Source organism: Taudactylus pleione, unplaced genomic scaffold, assembly GCF_031769625.1.
Source record: "Taudactylus pleione unplaced genomic scaffold, aTauple2 ptg000039l, whole genome shotgun sequence".
NCBI lineage: Eukaryota > Metazoa > Chordata > Amphibia > Anura > Myobatrachidae > Taudactylus > Taudactylus pleione.
The window spans coordinates 13,289,681-13,311,712 of NW_028284441.1; the positions used below are offsets into that span (position 1 = coordinate 13,289,681).

The 22,032-nt window shown below is 43.2% G+C and overlaps 1 protein-coding gene across 2 annotated transcripts in view; it reads right to left on the reverse strand.

Moving 5' to 3' along the window:
- The window catches only part of LOC148538625 (interleukin-13 receptor subunit alpha-1-like), a 140,662-nt gene that overhangs the window by 56,598 nt on the left and 62,032 nt on the right, over window positions 1-22,032 (reverse strand). For both annotated transcript variants that reach the window (XM_088453074.1, XM_088453073.1), the window contains 2 exons: window positions 2,739-2,859; window positions 1,271-1,318 (listed from right to left, as the gene is read on the reverse strand). In XM_088453074.1, the coding sequence (XP_088309200.1) occupies window positions 1,271-1,318; window positions 2,739-2,859 (169 nt within the window). The remainder of the gene's footprint in view (window positions 1-1,270; window positions 1,319-2,738; window positions 2,860-22,032) is intronic.

Here is a 22,032-nt window from a genome sequence, read left to right on the forward strand (position 1 = left end):
AACCAGTTAACATTTTTTCAGTTTAAACTCTGTGATAGCAGCTACCAGGTTTCCATAAGTATGACAGATAGTGTAGGAAATGCAGAGAAGTGGGGTCCCGTGATGAGGGTTGCAGGATTAAATACATTGATCAATCCATGAACCAAAACCCCATTATTTAATTCTATATTATTGTGAGTGATTTAACAATGGTGATTGCTGAGTTTCCTGTTTTTACTTGTTTAAGCAATGTGGTCACTCACAAGCCACTCGCACACCTGTTCTGGGAATGGTGAGTGCAGGTTTGCACCCCAAACCTGGGAGTGGCGAGTGAGGTGGATTTCTGACCAATATATATAATATATATTATACAGGTTCCGAAATACGGAATATTCTGATGGTTCAATGTACACAAACTTTGTTTAAGGCTCAAAATTATTAAAAATAAAGTATAAAATTACCTATAGGCTGTGTGTATAAGGTGTATATGACACATAAATGAATTTCATGTATGTACACAAACTTTGTTTGAAATTATTGAAAATATTGTATAAAATTACCTTCAGGCTGTGTGTATAAGGTGTATATGAATCATAAATGCATTCTGTGTTTAGATGTGGACCCTATTCCTAAGACATTTCAATATGGTATGCAAATATTCCAAAATGTTGAATATTCCGATATCCAAAATACCTTTGGTCCCAAGCATATGATATGGGATATACATATACATACCCTCCAACATCTCTGAGTTGAAAGCCGGTACAGGGGCGTGGCCACAGATAAAGGGAGCGTGGTAATCTATAAAGGGGGGTGTCCACGGGTACTGAAGACTGGAGGCAGCTGGCGCTTGTGGGTCGTTATGTCAGCGTCAGTGCAGATTGCCAAGAACCACGGAGGACGGAGCCACCTGTCATTCAGCAGCGCTGCGGGAGTCTGTGTCCCTGCAGCGCTGCTATATTATTCAGGAGATTGGACTCATCCGGTACATCGGTACAGCCCCTGTTTTGCTGGTACAGACCATTAAAAAACGGTACAGTACTGCCCAAATCGGTATAGTTGGGGGGTCTGCATATTATATATATATATATATATATATAGGATATGGGAGACTCAACCTGTATGTATATATATATATATATATATATATATATATCAACAAAATTTGGTGTATTATTTTTTTGCATGTTAAGATAGAAAAACAAAAACATTTTTTACGAAAGTAATTTATTTTAATTGCAACAATCCGCAAATTACATATGTTTGAATTTCCCACAAAAAATATACTTACGTTGAAAACACGATATCTGCTTCTGTTACCGAGTTATCATCAAGTACCCTACATCATAAAATTAAAAAAACAGTTTTAAAATAGATGACAATTTGTCTTCCTAATAATTAAATATTTGGATTTTACATAAATAAATAACACATTTTTTTTCCTTCCAGTTCATTTGAAAAGCCCACTAAACAGACCCCAACAGGATTAATAAATAACAGATGCACATTTACAATAAATCTTAAAATGTGATTTTCAGTCTGCTTTTCAGTTTTCTTATATATACTCATGCTTTTCAGTTTTCTTATATACACTCATGCTTTTCAGTTTTCTTATATATACTCATGCTTTTCAGTTTTCTTATATACACTCATGCTTTTCAGTTTTCTTATATACACTCATGCTTTTCAGTTTTCTTATATACACTCATGCTTTTCAGTTTTCTTATATACACTCATGCTTTTCAAAAATTTTGACTCATTGTGGATCTACCTCATATGATTGTTTTTTCTGTAAAAACTAGTTTATCTTGAATTTTACTTAACTTCATATATGTTTTCCTTTTATACGGTGTCCTGAATGTGCATATGTACTATGATCAGCTTTATCGCTGGTAATATATGCAATATAATGCACCGTGAGAAGCAATATATTTAGATTATTTACATGTGACCAGGATACAGAAGGCAAAGCAAGGGACTGCGTGCTCCCCATTACCAGGTAGTTGGGGCAATAAATAATCCTAAAAGAGACCCTCAATTAGCCACTCCAGGTTTGTTTGAATAAATGTCATCTGATTAACTACAACTACAGTCCCTTTTCTGCCCTGAATTAATTATTTGAGGGCGAACCCCTTAACTGCAATGGCCATCATCATACAGACATGTTCTTATTCACTGTGGCTGCAGTTGTGCCAGGTTCCGGGCAACTTGGGTGCGCTGAGCGTCTTTCCCATTTAAAATGTGCATTTTATTCACATCAATAAAATAACTGGGAGCGACAAACCTACTTTGCTAGATTACACTGACCAATTTGATGTGCGACACTTGCACATCTGTGTGCGAATGAGACTGAATCGGTATATAAAGTGCTACGGCGCTGCAGCTTTTTCACACGCCAAGATGCGTTGTGCTTCATCTGCGACTTTGTAGGTGTTTAAAACCAATTCCTGTGCGTTTAAAGTCGCAGCCCAACATCTCTAGTGGACTGTGAGCGGTGTTTTGTTGAGTCTGAGATGTAACATTTAAAGAAAGAGACGTTGTGCCACTCCTCTCGGAGAGGCTCAGGGGCGCATATTCAGTTCTTCTTCTATATTTTCCCATTTGTAGGAGAAACCAGGATTAGACCTATGGGAGCCATAGCTACAATGCAACCAAAAGGATCATCATTGACATGAGTAATGTAAACTGGATGACAAAAACCCGATTATGCTCTACTTAATGGTAAATCCTTAGTAAATATAAAAGACATTTTTACCAACCAATAATGAAAGATGAAGGGAGAATTAGGTGGATTATCTTGTCCAGGCTGCCAAATGCAATTCACATATTCCATATCATACCAGATACAGCTGAAATCTCTCACTGAAATCTTTTCATTACCTGCCAATCAACATGAACAATTAAAAATCAAATCAGTTTTTTACATTATTTACTATACATGAATATATGTGCTTAATACAGCTAAATAGTATTATAATAATTAATGTAGTTTTGCTATACTAGCACCCTCTTAGTGGTGAAATTCCCTTCCAGCAGCTTGCTGCATGCATGATAGTTTGAAGAGGAAAGACTTAAGGGGCATACACACTAGACCAGTGGTTGCCAACCTTAATTGGGGTGTGAGCTACTCGCGAATATTGAAACCTCCTGAAGAGCTACTAAAATTATAGAAAAAAAAAAAATCTGGCTAATAACCGAACAATTGAAGGTAATTTAATGAAAATTAAAAAAATGTTTCATAGAAAACAACAATGCATTTAATTAATACAGTAATATTGTTGCAATTTGTAAATAAAGTTTAAGAACAGGCACATATCACTGCTAATTACCGGCTCTGCCGTGGTATAGACGCAGTGGGTGGAACCATGGGGAAGCACATCAGGTGATTGCCACCGGCTACGGCAATCACTAGATGCGCTTCCCCGTGGCTCCACCCATGGCGTTGATGCCACAGGGGAGCGTGTATCAGAGGTCACTTCCACCTAGCTGACTCGGCAGTACTGCAGCTAGGTGAGCTACCAAAATTAAGACTGCGAGCTACCAGTAGCTTGCGAGCCAGGGGTTGGAGACCATTGCACTAGACGATGTTCTGAAAGATATTGGTGAAAGATATTGGGTGTACTCACTGAACGATATCGTTAACGATATCATTCAGTGATGTCATCCTGCCACATGAAATCGTCAGATTGGCCTGTATGTTTGCAGGACAGCAAACATCGTTAACGATCCACGCAAGCGCGCTTCATTTTTCGTTTGGTGCATACACACTGGACGATATGAACGATATATCGCTGAACGATATCGTTATCGTTCACTTTTATCATCTAGTGTGTATGCCCCATTAGAGGCAGCTTTAGATGCAGTAATTTAAAGAGAGGACCTTAAATTAAGAAATCTCAATACCAGCCAAAATCAATATCATGCAACAAACAATGTATCCTATAAGGGCAGAGGGTTCAGCTGTACAGTAAGGTTTGCTACAGGTAATAAATAATTTATGTATATTCTAACAAGTGGGGTAAGTGCAAGGTAAGTAGATAAGCAAGATACAATGATTTGGTTCTTTATCATCTTTTTCTATGTCTATTTATACTAAAGGATCTGCATAAAAGACATTGTAGTATGACCCTGCCTTGAGAATAATTTGGTACCCTCCTGGGGTTTGAGAAACCATGGGACTGGGACATGTATGTAGGTAAGCTCAATGCCTCTTGCTGCAAAGACCTAAGCTAACAAGAAAGCCGGTGTCTCAGATATAGATCCAATGGGCCTGATTCTATGTCTCATGCAGAAACGCACGCAACAGAGTCTATTAGCAGCAGCCCATCTGTGATTTTCTACAAATGTCACTACACACTCCTTCCCTAGTGTACGTCCATGCCATGTACAAAGATTGAGTGGTCTGTGTACTAAGCCTTGGAGAGAGATAAAGTGGACGGAGACAAAGGACCAACCAATCAGCTCCTGTCACTTTACAGGCTGTGTTTGAAAAATGACAGGAGCTGGTTGGCTGGTACTTTATTTCCATCTACTTTTTCTCTCTCCAAGGCTTAGTACACAGACCCCTGAGACACCCACTTTCAGTATCTGTACATGCAGTAATACCAAATGGAATGTCCTTAGATGCCAGTATCAAACCCTACACCAGCCCTATGGTCAGGTGCAGCTTCTCCATCTAACTATGGTCTGCTATTCCTGGCACTGTACTTCTGTGTATGCATCCGCTTTTACTGATATACCCGCGACATTCCCAAAACACGCCCAGTGAACGGACCATTTTTCCGTGCACTATTAGCCATCTCCCAGTCACCGCCCAGGAACGCCCAGCACTTTTCCACATAATTTCTGATACCGTCCATTTGGACCACAACAGCGCCTGTGTGTGTACACTCTGTATGATCTATGCGCTGTACACGTTTTTTAGAAATTTCCATGTATGCGCAATTGCAAAAAAACCTCAACTGCGTGAATATCAGCGATGCGAGGGGATTACGGGTAACTCAGAATCAGGCCCAATATCTGATAAAGAAGTCATAGAAGAGCGGAAAGGGAATCCGCCAATTAGTTAATATTTCCTGGCAGATCTATTACTTTTGGATTTATGTTCCTTTTTATGGTCTACTGCCAAACGTCCAAAGCTTCCATGTAAAGCAGGTGTGGGGAACCCCTTATCTGCCGAGGGCCATTTTGATATATTTAACATTATTTGCGGGCCAGGTGCAGGTCACGCCCCCTCTGTGTGACGTCACGCGGCAGTGGGACCACAATCACCGGTGATTACAGCAATGGCCGGAGCATCCTCAGGATGCTCTGGGGAGCTGTAAGGGCAGCTGTGTGACCATCTGAAGCGTCCTAAGTACACTCCAGGTGGCACTGCTGCATAGATTCTGGTTACAGGGTGCCATTTCAGGGACCTTGCTAGCCAGATGAGGCTAGCAGAAAAAAGCTCAGAGGGCCAGACCAAATGATTCTGCGGGCCTTATATGGCCCCAGGCCTGAGGTTCCCCATCCCTGATGTAAAGGAACATTTATAGATTTTCCCCATTCTGTTTATGTACGACATAGCTGTCACGTTGTCCAGAGAAGAACTACAGCATTGTGTGTCTCAGGAGGTTAAAGAGAATGAAAAGTTTATTTTTTTCCGATCTCAGTTTTATATGAAGGATATTTCCTTCCCCTGACCATTCTCCTCATATTACTCTGTGTTGGGAGAAATCTTCCTATCCCAGAGGAGACACATCTGATGTTATCATTAAAATCAGAGGAGTGCTTAAAGGCCCCCATACGCTATCCCGACAGATTGCCGGATCCTGCGATGGGGACGGAAATGCTAAACGGTGGCCATCAATATTCCGTGATCTGTCGGAGGATCAGTGAAATCCTCCATATTAAATTTGATCGATTTGCAAATCACGATCATATTTTGATCGTGATTGGCAAATCAGTGGAATCCAACATGTTGGATTTCACCGATCCTGCAACCCGGCATCTCTGGATCGCAGGAACGCGGCAATCAGTCGCTGGTGTATGGGGGCCATTACACAGGCCTATTATTTGGAATAGGCATAAGAGGACAGGTAAATCATGCATTGCTAGCAGTGACAGGTCTATAGGAAAAACCTGAAGAGAGCTTGCGAGTTCCTGCGTAAAGGAGGAACTTGGAAGATAGTCGAAGAGAGGGCTATCACTGTCCCAATTAGTACCGCTAAATCACTGAGAGAACTTAGTGCATACTTGCCGACTATCTGGCTGCTCCTTCCGGGAGGGAGCAGCCAGATCGGCAGGGCAGGGGGCGTGGCTGGCAAAAAGGGGGCGTGGCTGGGTGGGCAGATATAATTTGCGGGTGTGACGGGGCCACACAATCGAGTCATTTTGGCCCCGCCCCCGCTACACAATGCTGATAAAACAGGCATTGTGAAGCAGGGTGCGGGGCCAAAATGACGCTGCAGGGATTTAACATGAATTTGCGTGGGGGGGCTGGGGGGGGATCGGCGGCAGTCGGGAGGCTTGCCTGCTTTTCCGGGGAACCGGCAGCTGCACTCGTTTATCGGGAGGCTCTCGGCCATATCGGGAGGGTAGGCAACCCTGACTTTCTCCCGGCTTTTGCAAGAAAGTCAAAGCTGAACTCTGTATTACTCCCCATTTCTCTGGAGGAGTCAGTGCCCATTATTAAAAGCATGTACTGGAAGGAGTGGCGCTTTGTCAGGATTCAAACGTAGGGATCTTACCTATAGAGGCTGTTGGCCTGCTGGCTGAGAGCGTGATGCAGAGTTACACACAATGCTGAAGTTTACGCAGATTGAGCGACTTTTGATTTGTGCAAGCATGTAACCACATGCTGTAATTGAATTGTGATTACGCTTGCACAGAGGATTCACTCGCAAAGTGAGTGACACGTAGTCAGCGCTTGGAAGAGGTAAAGGGGGGGTGGTTAGAAAAACGCAGACGTGTCTGACCATTCTCTCTTCCAATAAAACTGTAACCTTCTGTTGTTTAGATAAGGGATGTGCGCTGGACCTTTTTTGCCTGATTTGGATTTGGTTCTAATTCGTCGTCTGGATTTGGATTTGGATTTGCCAAACTGCGGTGACTGGCTTTGGATTTGGATTTTTTTACAAAAATTGACAAAAAAAAGCTAAAATCACATAAATTGGTCTTTTTTTTCTTCCTAGAGTACTATTAACCTCAATAACATTAATTTCCAGTCATTTACAGTTAATTTAGACCACCTCACAGCTTATAGTATTGTTTTCAACATTATTGGCCAAAGGTTGCAGTGAGCTGACTGGTTACTAAGCGACAGAGCAGCGGCACAGACACCACAGTATAAAGCACATCTATGACACATTGCCACACAGCAGTGGCAGAAATGAAAAGTAGTGTACCCACCCAGTGGGGTACGGCATACTTGCCTACCCTCCTGATTTGGTCGGGTGCCACTCCCGACCTCCCGGGAAGGCAGGCAATACTCCCGGCCCCGGCGATGTGTCCGCACCCCCCCGCGCTTTTATATAAAAATCCTGGCAACAAGGGGGCCGGTGACGCGATTCCACCATTAGCAGGCCCCCAGCAGTAGTGCCCCCATTAGCAGGCCCCCAGTAGTAGTATGCCCCCCCAGTTGCAGTGCCCCCCAGTAGCGCCCCCTTACACACACACACACAAAACCCCCCCAAAAAACTTACCTGAATCCCCGTTCCTGCCGCCGTCTGCTCTGCTGTATTACGCGCGAGTTGGGAGCCGGAGGACGGAGCTCATGAGTGAGCTCAAACCGGCTCCCTCAGTGCTGCAGCCAATGAGAGTCTGCCTGACTCTCATTGGCTGCTATTACAAATACTCAGCTCTCACGAGAATCCGACATCAGGAGGCCGCCGTTCGGCCCCGAACGGTGATCCGAGTCAGGCGGGGAACACCCGAACAGGGTTAGGGTGGACTCGGATCCCCGATGTTCGGAGGGGTGCGGATTCCACAGAACCGCTCATCTCTAGTTTAGATATATGGTGGTGGAAAGTATTCTGGTAGGGGGTAAATTTACTAAAGATCGATTTTGGGTGATATCATATTTTTCTACGATATCCCATCAATTTAGCATTTTAGAGATTTACTTAAGGCAAAACTTGACAGGAAATTGCATGTCAAGCATGACTTTAGACAGCATTAGATCATCGGTCAAAACACTGATTCAGATATGTACGTAAACCAGATGGTTTACATACATATCCAATTGTTGCACATGTGCAGAATGGCTCCTGCACGATCACTCACAGTCCCAACTTAGCTGCATCATGACTGACATGCTGGTCCGAGTACTGGTTGTAAGATTTCATTCAGACATCTCAAACAATGTATATTGCTTTGATTAGAAATGAAAATAATGGCAAGTGTACACCAAAATGTAGTGTCTTTAGCAACCGTTTGTCTGTGGTAATCTCTTTCTACTAACCTTTGGCTCTGGAAACACGAAACCCTTGCAGAAAGGATTTCGTGTGCTTATTGTAAGCTCAAATTTTTAGAATCTAAAGGATCTGTGAGTCTTATAACAAGAGCTCACTTCTGACAGAAACCCTGGTCTGAACATATCTGCATGTGAGAAACTAGCATAGTCCAGAGACCTTGGGGTATATTTACTAAAGTGCAGGTGTTTAGAAGTGGAACTGTTCTCAATAGCAACCGATTAGATTTTACTTCACATTTATCTAGCACCTTCTAGAACACAGGTTCTCAAACTCGGTCCTCAGGAACCCAAACAGTGCATGTTTTCAAGGTCTCCTCACAGAATCACAAGTGAAATAATTAGCTCCACCTGTGGATCTTTTAAAATGTGCCAGTGAGTAATGAATACACCTGTGCACCTGCTGGGTGACCTGCAAAACGTGACCTGTGTGGGGTCCTGAGGACAGAGTTTGAGAACCACTGTTCTAGAAGATAAGAGCTAGAATCTGATTGGTTGCTTTTGGCAACATCTCCACTTCTAAAAACCTGCACTTTAGTAAATATACCCCTTAGGGGGATCGGTATGAAATACTGCTGGACGCATGTCCGGTGGTTCGAATACCGACGCTGGAACACCGGCAGTGAAGATCCCGACAGGTACGTATTTTCTCTATTTACTAACCCCCCCTAACCCTAACCCTCCCATAGGGGTGCCTAACCCTAACCTCTCCCCCATGTGCCTAACCCCTCCCGTATGTGCCTAAATCTAACCCCCCTTCCCTGCAGCCTAAACCTAAGTCTCCCGAGGGGGTGCCTAATTCCCCCTTCCTCTAGCCTAACCCTAACCCTCTCGGGGGGTGGCTAACCCTAAGTCCCTCCCTGGGAGCCCCTAACCTAACCCCCTCCGCGCGGCTGTCTGTGCCCACCGCCCGGCTTACATTCAATCATGATGCCGGGCGTGGGGCTCTCGGCGTAGGTAAAATGACAGGAGTCGGGATCTCGGCGCCTGTCATTAGACCTCTGCCGGTATTAGACAGTCGGGATAGTGAAATGCTTGACCCACAATAAAGAGACCTACTGATTTTAAGAAGAGAGTATTATGCAGTGATGTGTGGTGAGGTGAGGCAGAGCCTTTCCAGTAATACCTAGGTATACTCCAGAGTTTTGACTATAAAAATTAAAAAATTTATAGAAAATATTATAAATATCTTATTTGTATTCTAATCCTTTTTATAGTCAAAACTCTGGAGTAAAACGTGTATGGCAGGTGAGGCACTGCCTCCCCTGTCTACCTTTTCCGCACATCCCTGATCAAAACTCACCAAATTTCCAGCACTATATACTGCTGCAACTTTGTATAATGCCCACATGAACCCTCGGGTTCATATATGTATCTGTAAATCTGGCTCTGATACTAACCAGTGCCTCCCCAGCCATTTACCCATACTTGCCTACTTTTGAAAAAGAATTTCAGGGAGATTGTGAAAGCAGCACCTATGAGCGCGGCGGTAAAGTGGGCGTGTACTGCTACATCTGAGAGGCGTGTCTTAAAATTGATTTACATCCAAATGTAAATGAGCCCCAAAGCAGTTAGTAAGATCTACTTGTTGATGAAAATACACTGATAATTCTCAGAAAATACATGTAAGCATTGGGATCATTGTGCCTTATAACCAATGCAGGGAAATTATACTAATGATCCCATTTGAATGTATATATCTCTGTTTTTTCTTTTATATAACAGCTTCATAATGGGGGTAAGGTGAAATGAGGGAGATTGGTAGACTCTTCAGGGAGACAGGGAGATTGCTGCTATTTCAGGGAGTCTCCCTGACAATGAGGGAGAGTTGGCAAGTATGCATTTACCTCCCCGCACGTCACTGGTATTATGAAGTGAGGAACTGCATTAAGGGAGCAGACCGATTATCCTTCCTTTTCTGTCTAGTCAAGGACATATAGCAGATGACCTGTTGTGACTGTAATCTTAATTGAATATTTCTCAGTGCCTTATTTGTGAAAACAGCCGTTTATCACCCAGTAATGCATTAAGAGCTGTGTCAATATCTGGGAAAAAAGAGTTGGTGCATCAGGCAGGCCAATAACTCTCCTGAGCATGAATTAATACTTTTTTATAAGCCTGTTTAGCAATTTTATTCACTTCAGAATGCTGGTGCAAAGCCCAATGTAAGTAGTATAGGTTAGGTGTGGGTGTCCTGGCAGCTAGAGCCACCCATATGATCTGGTATTAGGATACCCATTCAGTATAATGTGGGACCTATCAGGAAGGGAAAGTGTTAGCATTACTCCTTTCAGACATAAGTGAAAACCTGGGAATTTGCCAGGGCATGGCAAGTCAACCCTGGTCCTGCTTATGTCTGAAATAGTCTGACCTGGGTTGACAGTCGACCAGGGTCATTCCCAGGACTTGCAACCTGTGTCAGTGCCCCGGTTTATGTCTGAAAGGCATAACCCAGGTCTTGATGACCTGGTTCATACCTAAAAGGGCTTGATTAGTGGGCACAGTAGATCTTGGAGATTACCTCATCTCCAAGCATCCACTGCTAGACGAAAGACCTAAGTCTGGTGTAAAGGGTGATGACCCGGGAATAACCCAGGTCCATCACCCAGGTGTAAAAGGGGATAAATATAGAAACCCTGACTCCCGTGTTCAGTGTCCAAGGTCCGAGCTGGGTTAAAACTGGGGTTTATGTCTGAGATGGGCCAGCAGTCACATCATCCCTTATTAAGAGAATGGGTTTCCAAATGTTTTTACCTACTTTGTGTCAGTGCCTGAGCTGGCATCCCTGTGAGGATTTATTTATTTTTAGTGAGAACATCTGTCATGAACATGTGCCTACCTCAGAAAATGGCCGTAATGATCAGAATCCATTTTACCTCTGAATGATTATTTTTTCCTCACAACTAATACCTGAGGAAAAGGATGATGATGATGATGATGATGATGACACAGTGACAAGCCTTTATAAGGATTTTTGGTATGATTGAGCCTGCTACAGTCAGAGGCTAAAAAATGCACTATATCTGTGACAGAAACCAGTACTGTATCGTCTGTCATCAGTCTCTGACAGAAAACTTAGGCCCTCATTCAAACCCGATCGTAAAAGCTATGCGCTCGCAAGCGGGTCGATGGTGAGGCATTGCGCACGCACTGCGCGTGCTCAAGTCCCGGAGCGAGAGAGAAATTCTCTCACTCCGGGGCTCGCTACAAACGGGGCGGCTGTCGATGTTGATTGACAGCTCGCCCCATTTTGTAGGCAGGGATGGGGGGTGGCTGGCGAAACGGAGGCGTTCCCGAAGGAACGCCTGCCATTTGGGGGCGGCCCTACTGACATCACGAGTGATGTCAGTAGTGAGCTTCCGGCTCTATTAGAGCCGAAAGCTCACGGGCTTGCGGCAGACGAGACCCTACCACAAGGGTCTCATCGCAAGCCCCGATGGTCGCGATGGTCAAGACCATCGCGACCATCACCTGGCCACTCGCTAAAGCTGTGGGTGGTCACCCACAGCTAGCGAGCGGCCAGGAGGCTGGCTTTAAAAAAAAAAAAGCGGCCGCCCTCATTCAGAGCGAGCGTTCGCTTTTTGCGAGCGGCTCTGAATGAGGGCCTTAGTTCTAAGGCTGGGTACACACCTAAAGATTTTCTGTCCAACCATCCAACTAGTTGATTGATTGGAATGAAAATCTGGTAACGTATGGGAGTAACTGATGATCAGCAATTTGCTCCTAAATGCCAGAAAACAGATGAAAGTGGTCGTCAGATAAGTTTGTTAAATGTTTGATCTAAACAATTTGTTCAAAAAACAGTTTTCCTGCGTTTGGGAACAAATTGCTGATCGTCATTTGCTTTCATACCTTACCAGATTTTCATTCCGACCAATCAACTAGTTGGATGGTTGGACAGAAAATATTTGTGTGTGTACCCAGCCTTAGTGCTCAATGTGACTTTATAAACACAGCTGTCCCAAAAATTTCCTCAGACTCCCCATCTACTGCAGAAGAGGAAGTTGTGGATTATTCTATATGGAAAGGACAGCAATGGGTTTATCATGAAAGTACCCTTTAATCAAACTTTAGGGATTGAATATGATTTGGGTCTTGCACTGTATGATTATATGAATTGGGTCTTGCACTGTATGATTATTCCTCTGACCTTTAACCTTGGATCCCTCATCTAGGGTATTGGCTTCTGCTACTGCTGCTTACTAGTGCAACAAACCTTGGAATCCACTTTTGTAATACTCCAAGATCCAGTCAATTCTTGTGTTACCTGACAATAACAGATTGTGGCCCCCATTTACTAACGAGTTTTATCACTAAAACGAGTAAAAAATTTCACTGTGTATGATAAATGGTGCTCCAGCCAATCACCTCCCAACTGTCATTTTTTTAACAGTTGACAGTTGGGAGGTGTATATAAATGAGCGCTATAATGCATGATAATCATACAAATAAACATATAAAAAAAAAGGTTGATGTTTATAGTTTTTTTTTACGACTAAATGGAAGTGGTGGCTATTTCATATCACAACAAACAAAGAAAATCTTTCAGATCAATGATTTCTTGTCCTGCGAAACGGAAAGAATGATTTATGTATTGGAATGTCCTTGTGGGATCCAATATGTTGGACAGACGAAAAGAAAAATTAAGGTGAGAATAGCAGAACATCTATACAACATCAAAAAAGGACTCGCCACTCATAGTGTATCGACATATTTTCTGACCCATCATGATAAGAAGCCAAAAAGTCTGAAATTTCTGGGAATTCAAGGAATCAAACCAAATTGGAGAGGAGAAGATAAGATTCATTTATTGAAAAGAAATTAAACCAAATGGATCTTCCTCCTGAAAATGCTGGAACCATATGGACTAAATATTGATATAGAACTTAATGCTTTCTTAGAAAAATTCCCCTTCTTTTTCTTAAAAAAACCCTTTCCCCTTTTTTATATACATTTTTTATATATACTGTACATTTTTTATATACACAATTTTTATAGTTATATTCTTATTACAAATTGCCTCCTTATTTTTATATATATTTTTTATATATATTTTATAATCACATTACGATCACTTCTCATATTCACTATGCATAATAATCATCAAATACAAACTTTTAATTCGAAAGTGAATCAGGAATGGACTTCCGGTTTTTACTTCAGTAAAGTTTAGTATAAATACACCCATTTGAAAGAACAATCCTAATCCTTGAAAAAGGACCAGAAGCGGTCCGAAACGCATTGGATAAGGAAGGAAGTGTGAAGAGCTTAAGGACCATACCGAGCGGCACATTACCCGCGAAAACACGTGAGGCGGCCGGCGTCTGACGTCAACTACAGCGGCCGAGACATGCCTGAAGCTACCTTTTGGAGAAGGTACCACTGGTGGTAAGTTGGGATAGCTTAGGTGGAGCCCGACACCACGGACTTGTGACATTTTGTGGAACTATAGCCACCACTTCCATTTAGTCGTAAAAAAGACTATAAACATCAACCTTTTTTTTATATGTTTGTTTGTATGATTATTATGCATTATAGCACTCATTTATATACACCTATTGATATTTAACCCTATTGAGTTGCTACTACTCATTTGAGCGCAGAACATTTAATTCTATTAAGTTGACAGTTGGAAGCTGATTGGCTGGAGCACCATTTATTATACACAGTGAAATGTATCACTCGTTTTGGTAATAAAACTCGTTAGTAAATGAGGCCCTAAACATTATGCCTAAGACAATACCCCAGGGTTTCCCAACCAAGGTCCTCAAGGCACACTAACAGTCCTGGTTTTAAGTATAGCCATACTTGAGCACATGTGACTTAATTAGTACCTCAGTTGTTTTGATATAACCATCTGTGCATAAGCATGGATATCACTAAAACCAGGACTGTTAGTGTGCCTTGAGGACCGAGGTTGGGAATCACTGCAATAGCCGAAATTGTTAGAAGTATTATCATCACACTAAAAGAAATCCATATAACTTATGAAGGCTGGCTATTAGAACATTTGATTCCACTGTTTCTTTTCTTTATCATAGTAGTGTAAAACATAATAACCTTATATGTTTGAATGTATATGTGTGGTACTGGTTTTATATATATATATATATATATATATATATATTACAAAAAAGAGGGGCACTCACTTCTTTTTTGTACTAGTCAATTGGATTAGTTTTTGGACTCCAGCTGCTTTGGACTATGTTTGATGTGAGTGCAACCTTTTTTGTATTATATATATATATATTTATATTTATAATCCAGGTGATGGAGTCCTGGTAATAACAGATGGACGAAACGCGTTGAGGCTGTCATTTACTCCGGCTCTGGGACCTGTATTGTTTGCTGCTGTTCCCTCTGGCTCAGGTAAGCTTTTTTGCATTGATTAAAACTCTGTGCACATTTTTTTATGTACGCTTAACTTATATTGTTTTTGTTAAATAAATCACTTTTTCTTAAGCATACTGCACTATATATATTGTTTTATTTTGTATATCTGCACTTCTTGTGAAAGTCCCTGGGAACACTGGTGGAGCTGGGATTTGATTCCAGGATTAGGGGCCTATTCATCAACACTTAAATAAAGTTTTTAAGGACATTTTTCTTAATTAATGTTATTTTAGTATTCATGAAGAGACTTAACCAGGAGATATCAGTGATATCTCCTGTGTTAAGTCCGCCTGCGTTAATTTCCAATATGGAAATTATGGTATTCATCAAATTCCGAAAATTATGTAATTTCTGAATTTCATGGAGTTATATCCACCACTGTGAGGTGGCAAAAAGCAGGTGACACTTACCTGTGGTCAGCGTGTGCAGGTCCCCCGGCGCTCTGGTCCGTCCTCTGGCTCCGGTGGCTGCTCTGACACGTGTTCTCCCAGCAGAACACAATAAAGTTTAGAAAAAAAAAGTGTTTTGTTTTTTTCTAAACTGTACTGTGGTCTGCTGGGAGAACATAGAGCTGGAGGCGCTGCAGCGGGCAGGTAAGTCGGAGATGGGGGGAGGTATGCGAAGGGGGGAGGGGGGGTTGGGGGGGACACACAAAATTACCGCAGCTGCAGGCAGTGCTGCGCATGCGCTGGTTTTACGAATGTAACAGAGCATGTGCAGCACAGATTACAGCTGCGGTAAGGTAGTGTAGAGAGGGAAAATTATCTATTTCCCAAAAAGCTGTCATCGCAAAAATGACAGCTTTTCAAAATACTGTAGATAGTTATGGAGAGGAGGAATGATAATTCCTCCTGTAATTAGGTAGAACTCCATGCGAGTTCTAAACCTAATTACCTCCCAAGATTTTTTTATGTATGATGAATACGCCCCTTAGGGGTCTATTTACTAAGCAGTGTTAGGAGACTTAGTAAAAAGTGATAAGAAAGTGATAAGGTGCTAGCCAATCAGCTCCCAACTGTCATCTCACAGGCTGTGTTTGAAAAATGACAGTTGGGAGCTGATTGGCTGGCACCTTATCACTTTTCACTCTGTCTCCTTACACTGTTTAGTAAATAGACCCCTTAATTACTATTACAAGTGCTGATAGTCCAAAGGTATTCCCTGGGCTTTCTACTGTATATGGTACGTGTGGAGTCTATAGAATTTATATGACACTAGGAAAGTGTAAATTTAATGCACTAGAAGGCGCCTTTGCCTTTATTTTATCACAGAATCTTCACCTATTGGGATATAGGAATTGGCCTGTGGAAGCCACTGGAAGTTCCGGGGAGTGCACATAGGGCTCTATTTACTACAATCCGCATTTGAAATGCAGATTGTAGTGTGATATTACCGACTGAATTCGCATTGCGAATTCAGGCAATATCACAGGGATTTACTACAAATCCCTTGCAGGGACAGAGCTTGCGATAAAGCTCTGTCCCTGCGAATCCCCTCCGCACACTTATCACGGTATTTTCGCAAAAAATACTGTGACAAATGTCGACGCATGCGCCGACCGGCCATCACTAAGCCCCGCCCCTGGTGCTAAGCCCCTCCCCCATGATCGCGGACCCCCCGTGACATCCCCTTCCCACGTCCCCCCCTCCCTTAATTACACTTACCTGCAGTCATCGGTGTTCTGGTGATGTCCTCCCTGGCTCCGGTCAGCTGACATCCCAAACTGCACTGGGACCCAGTCAGGTGACGACCGGGCCCCAGTGCAGGCTGGGAGACCAGCTGACCGGAGGAAGGACATCACCCGGACCCTCTTTTTTTTTTTAGCAGTGATCAGTGTGATCACTGGGGCCGGTTCCGGGCTCTGCTCTGCCCGTTAGAGCAGAGCAGGAGTCCGGTAACCGGGAGAGACCCTGGATAACGCCACCTTCAGGTGGCGTTATCACAAGGCTTTCCCCGGTATTTTTTCACAATTTATTTTTAGTAACTTTGGCCAGATCACATTTCCCATTACAATTATGGGAAATGCGATCTGCCTACTAAAAATAAGTGATAATTAGGGGTTGGAGTAGAATTTTACAAATTCTACTCCAATTGCCCTGTAGTAACTGTAGGTGATACTAAAATAATGTGAAAAGGGTGTGAAAACTTTAATTTAGTAAAAATAATGTTAATAAATAGAGCCCATAGAGAGAAGACTTCCATAAAGGATACTTATTTCTTCATTTGGGTCACTAAAGTTAAGCGCCTTTGTCACTATATGTTTAATATATAAATATATATTTATTTATTATAAGGGCGCAGTCGGGCCCTTATATTAAGGCTGAATCGAAAAAACGAAATTCTCCCATAGAGAACTCCTGTCCTGAGGAGGGCATGGTGTTTAAGGGGCTAAACCTCAAACACTATTGGAGCTACCGATCTGAAATTTGGCACGGGCGGGTAGAACTGTTGCTCGGTGCTGCATGCCAAATTTCAGGGCAAAAGGTGCATACACACGTAACGAATTTGTAACCAACGATTTTCTGTCAGATTTTCCCTTTTTTTGAAGTGTAATGAACAATGAACGAAAAATGTTCCTTCCCTTAATGAAAATCGTTATGTTGGACAGTCTGAAATGGACAATGAACAACAACTACAAACTACAAACGGGAGCACACTTTAAATATTATCGTTCATCGTTATAACTCAGAAACTGAACAATTTTTTGAACGATTGAATGATAACGACAAATCGTTAAAAAAATCGTTACGTGAGTATGCACCTAAAAACATTCAAAAAATTAGTATTTGGGAGTAACCTAAAGTTTCAACTGTCAGTTTTTTCTGACACTCTGAGTTAGGACCACTTTTCTGCTGTTCTCTATGGGGGATTTTTGGGAAGGCATAAGTCAGGGCAGGGAGAATTTAGACTTGGGGTTTGTTTTATTAGGTAGGTCTTGTTCCAGGGTAGGTGCTTTTGGGGTTCAGCTAAATTAGAAAGTTACAGTTTTTAAACTATTACCTCACAAATGTGCCATTATACAGATAGGGAGCTTCATGTTGTTGCGCAGCCTCAGTAGGTGTCTCCAACAGGGGATGGACTCACTGTGGCTTCACTTGGGTGCACAAACATGGCTGTCCTTTGCGGGCGGTAGCAGCGGTGGGACTCGGGGGAAGGAAGCGTGCATTAGCTGCGGCTGGGACCCGGGGTAGGTAGCGGGCGTTAACAGCGGCGGTGCGAGCTGCAGGACCCGGGGGAGGTAGCAGGCGTTAGCGGCAGTGTGGGCGGCAATGGTGTGGGCCGCAGGAACCGGGGGAGGCAGCAGGCTTTAGCGGCAGATGCAGGCATGGATCAGGAAGATCTGTGATGCCTGCATCTGTGTATAAATATATAAATACAGAAGCACGGACGGGATCAGCGAGATCTATCTGTGCTTCTGTGTTTAAAAAATGTAACCTGTGTAAAAAAAAAAATGGCGTGGTCCCCCCCAAAAGAACAATCAGCACCGGGCTCTGGAGACCCAGTACTGGTAATGCTAAATACAGGGGACAAATGATGTAGGGGTCCCCTGTATTCAGCACAACCAGCACTGGGCTCTGAGCCGGTCCTGGCTCTGGAAATACAGGGGAAAAAAAGCGTATGTTTCCCTTGTATTTACCAGAACCAGCCCTTTCTGGTGGGGGGTGATGCCACAGCCAGTGAAACCCTTACACCGGTCCCCTAGCTGAAGCATCACTCCTGACCGCTAGTCAGCCCAGGCCGGGGATCCCTGGGGATCCTCCCCAATAAAGGGGTCCCCAGGCTGATAGTCTGGGACTATCCCTGGCACCCCTGGAGCGGTGGGTGCAGAGTTGATTGTGTATAGAGTGGTGCATTTGATGTTAGTAAAAATATTGTCTTTTGCTGAGGAACTAAAGTTGCCAGCAAGCCTTAAATGCCACCGGCCTCCAGGTGAAGTCGCCGTGGAAGTCCTGAGGGAGGTGGTAGACATGTAAAAGAGCTTAAAGGCTGCGGCCCCCCAGGTGAAGGTTCAGGAAAATAAAATATTCAAATAAAAACAGAACACCGATTGTTTTAATATTTCTTTTACAGGGGTATAGGTACCAGCGGGCCTTTAATGCCCGCTTGCTGGTACTTCTGGTTCTCCAAGTACCAGCATGCGTGGAAGGATTGCTGGGACCTGTAGTTCGACTGCAAAAGATAATATTTTAACTCTTATGCACCACATTTATACACAATCAACCCGGCACCCACCACCCATGGGTGCAGGGGATAGCCCCGGGCTATCAGCCTAGGCCTGGGGTGCCCTGGAGAGGGGGATCTCTTTATTGGGGGGAGTCCCCACCTCCCCAGGGATCCCTGGCCTCAGTTGACTAGCAGTCAGGGGTAATGCTTTGGCTGAGTGACCCGGTGAAAGGGTTCCTCTGGCTGTGGCATTACCCCCCCCCGCTAGAAAGGTGCTGGTTATAGTTAATACAGGGGACCCCTACACTTTTTGTCCCCTGTATTTCCAAAATCAGGGCTGGCTCAGCTCAGCCCAGTGCTGGTTGCGCTACGTCTTTTGTCCCCTGTATTTTGGCAACCAGGACTGGCTGCAAAAATCCCGGGGCTGGTAGTGCATTAGGGAGGAGGGGACACGCCATTTAAAAAAAAAAAATTACACTTGTTTTAAAACAAAATTTTTTCTCAGATGCATGCACACACCGATCATACTGATCTCTGAATAATTTTTTTTAACACAGATGCCTGCATCACAGATCTCACTGATCTGTGCATGCAGTCAGCTATCTTTATACCTTGCACAACAGTTCTTATGTCAAAATGTGCTGTTTAGGCACCATATTGTGTCCTGGAGTGCTGGGGAGTGTTCAAGGGAAATAATTCACGATATCGCATCGTGAGCACATCGTTCTGTGTGTAGGAGCCTTAAGAAGCAGTTCAGGGCTGGGACCATCAGTGCCAGTGAGCCCCTTTGTCCCCCGCTGCTGCCCCTGTGCACTGCCCCGCTGCTACCACTGCTCTGCACCCCTCTGCTGCCCCTGTGCACTGGCCCACATGCCTGTAGCCTGCCTCCCGCAACCGTCTCTCCCTCTGCACCCCTGAAACACCTCCTGTGTTCTGTCCCCTCCACCATCAGCACTAGTGTACCATTTTGTTGCCCTTCTCCCCTGCAGGTGGCCCGATTTGCTGCTCCCATCTCTGATGGTTAATAAATGATAAAAAAACAATGAAATTCCATAGACAAAAAACCTTATGGCTTCACATGTCCCATTAAGGCTTCTTAGACATGATTTGAAATTTCACAAAATCTACTGAATTTCTGCCACTCAAATTAAAAAAAGCAATGAAATTACGATCATTAAGGATGACGCCTTAATGGACGTGTTACTTGCGCAGTACAGATATGCAATCACACCCTGTGGTTAACTGCAGATTCAGCACTCTCACAGAGTGAAATTGCTGTCACTCACAAAATGGTGGAGCTGCTAATTCACAGAATTGTGAGCTCATTGGAATACACACATCCAGTCTATGCAACTGAGGTCTGAGCAGTTATGTGGCACACACATCCCACTCAGTGCCCACAATCTTCCCATTCGGTCACCACAATAATCCCACTGGGTTGCAACATCTTTCTCACTCCATACATCTATCTCATTTAGAATATACATTCAGCTCCCTAATTGCTAAAACTATAATATTCTGTCTATGCATGTACACTTTCTTCCCCTATATGCCTCCATGCTGCTCTATCTTCCCCAATCCCTACTGCTGTGTGGTCTCTCAACTGTGCTAGTCTGTATTCCCTCATCTGCACCAATCTGTCTTTCCCCGTCCGTGCCCCCCTGTCTTACTGCATCCGTGCCAATCTGTTTTCTTACATCTGGAAACAGATTGGCACCCCTAACTGCGCTGCAGCCACACCTTTGAGCCGCCACTTGTCCCAGACAATGAGCTTACAGTCCCCCAGCACTTGGGCCATGTTGTTTGTCACCCAATCACCTTTGTCAAGAGGAACATTGTTACCCCTTTTCAGCCCCTTAGGAGTAAAATTTAGAGAAATCCCTATTTAGTGGGTGGTTAGGTCATGAAGAAATTTAGGACCTCATTCAGAGTCGGTCGTTGCGGCTGCTTGGTCGTAAGGGAAAAGGGTCCGGATATGCAAATGAAGCGCTCGCACGTTGCGTCGTTAAGATGGGATCTTTAGCTGGACGAGCGAGGGGAGGATGCTGCCGTAAGACTAAAAAGACGCCCCCTTCTCGTTCGCAATACACGTCATCTCCGGGCATATAAGGATTAATCGAGACCATCGGGAATCATCGGAGCTGGTCGTAGAGCTTAAGGTTGACCATACCCTCTCTTAAGCACTACGATCAAGTCAGTGTCAAAACCTCCCATGTCACATGTGCCATGACGCTACTTTGTTAATTATGCACTCCCATAAAACGCTGTTTGCATAATCAGGCACGCCTGCGTTCGGATCTCCACTCCCCCGTTCACAAGCACCTTCCCCTGTTAACACCCACAAACGCCTCATCCTGTCACTCAAACTAACGACCTGGCCAAGTTGAAGGAGAGAGAAATTTCCGATCGCAACAGCTAGTTTGTGGACTAGGTATTGATGAGTCTGTGAGTCAGGACATTTCATTATATATATATATATATATATATATATATATATATATATATATATACACACACATGACTAAAAGAGAATATATATATATATATGTATATATATATATATATATATATATATATATATATATATAAAAATCATTGAATGAATACAGCTCCAAATATTCCACTCTGCCCAGCGTTTAGTGCTTTCACTAATGGGTGATTAATCAGATTATACTTATATATAAGAAATGTATACTTGTATGTGCATATACTTATGTATATGCTGCACTCCCTTTGTACAAGGTGTCTGCTCAGTCAACAGAGCGGTAGCAGTTGGATGCCACTACCTAGATAACAATTAATCAAACAATGTAGTTGACAACGAGCGCCTATTAGTGCAATGTTCTGAATAATTTGTATGGTAAAAATGTGTGACATAAACAATATTTATGTAATAAAGTGCAAATAAGCTTACTTGTTAGTGTACCATTGATAATTTATAAAGTGAGAGTGTGCAACCTGTGCAATGTTAATAAAGTGCAAGCGTGCTCCCTTGCTGATATGGCATCATTAAAAACGATACTCAGAGTGACCTAGCGCTCTATTTA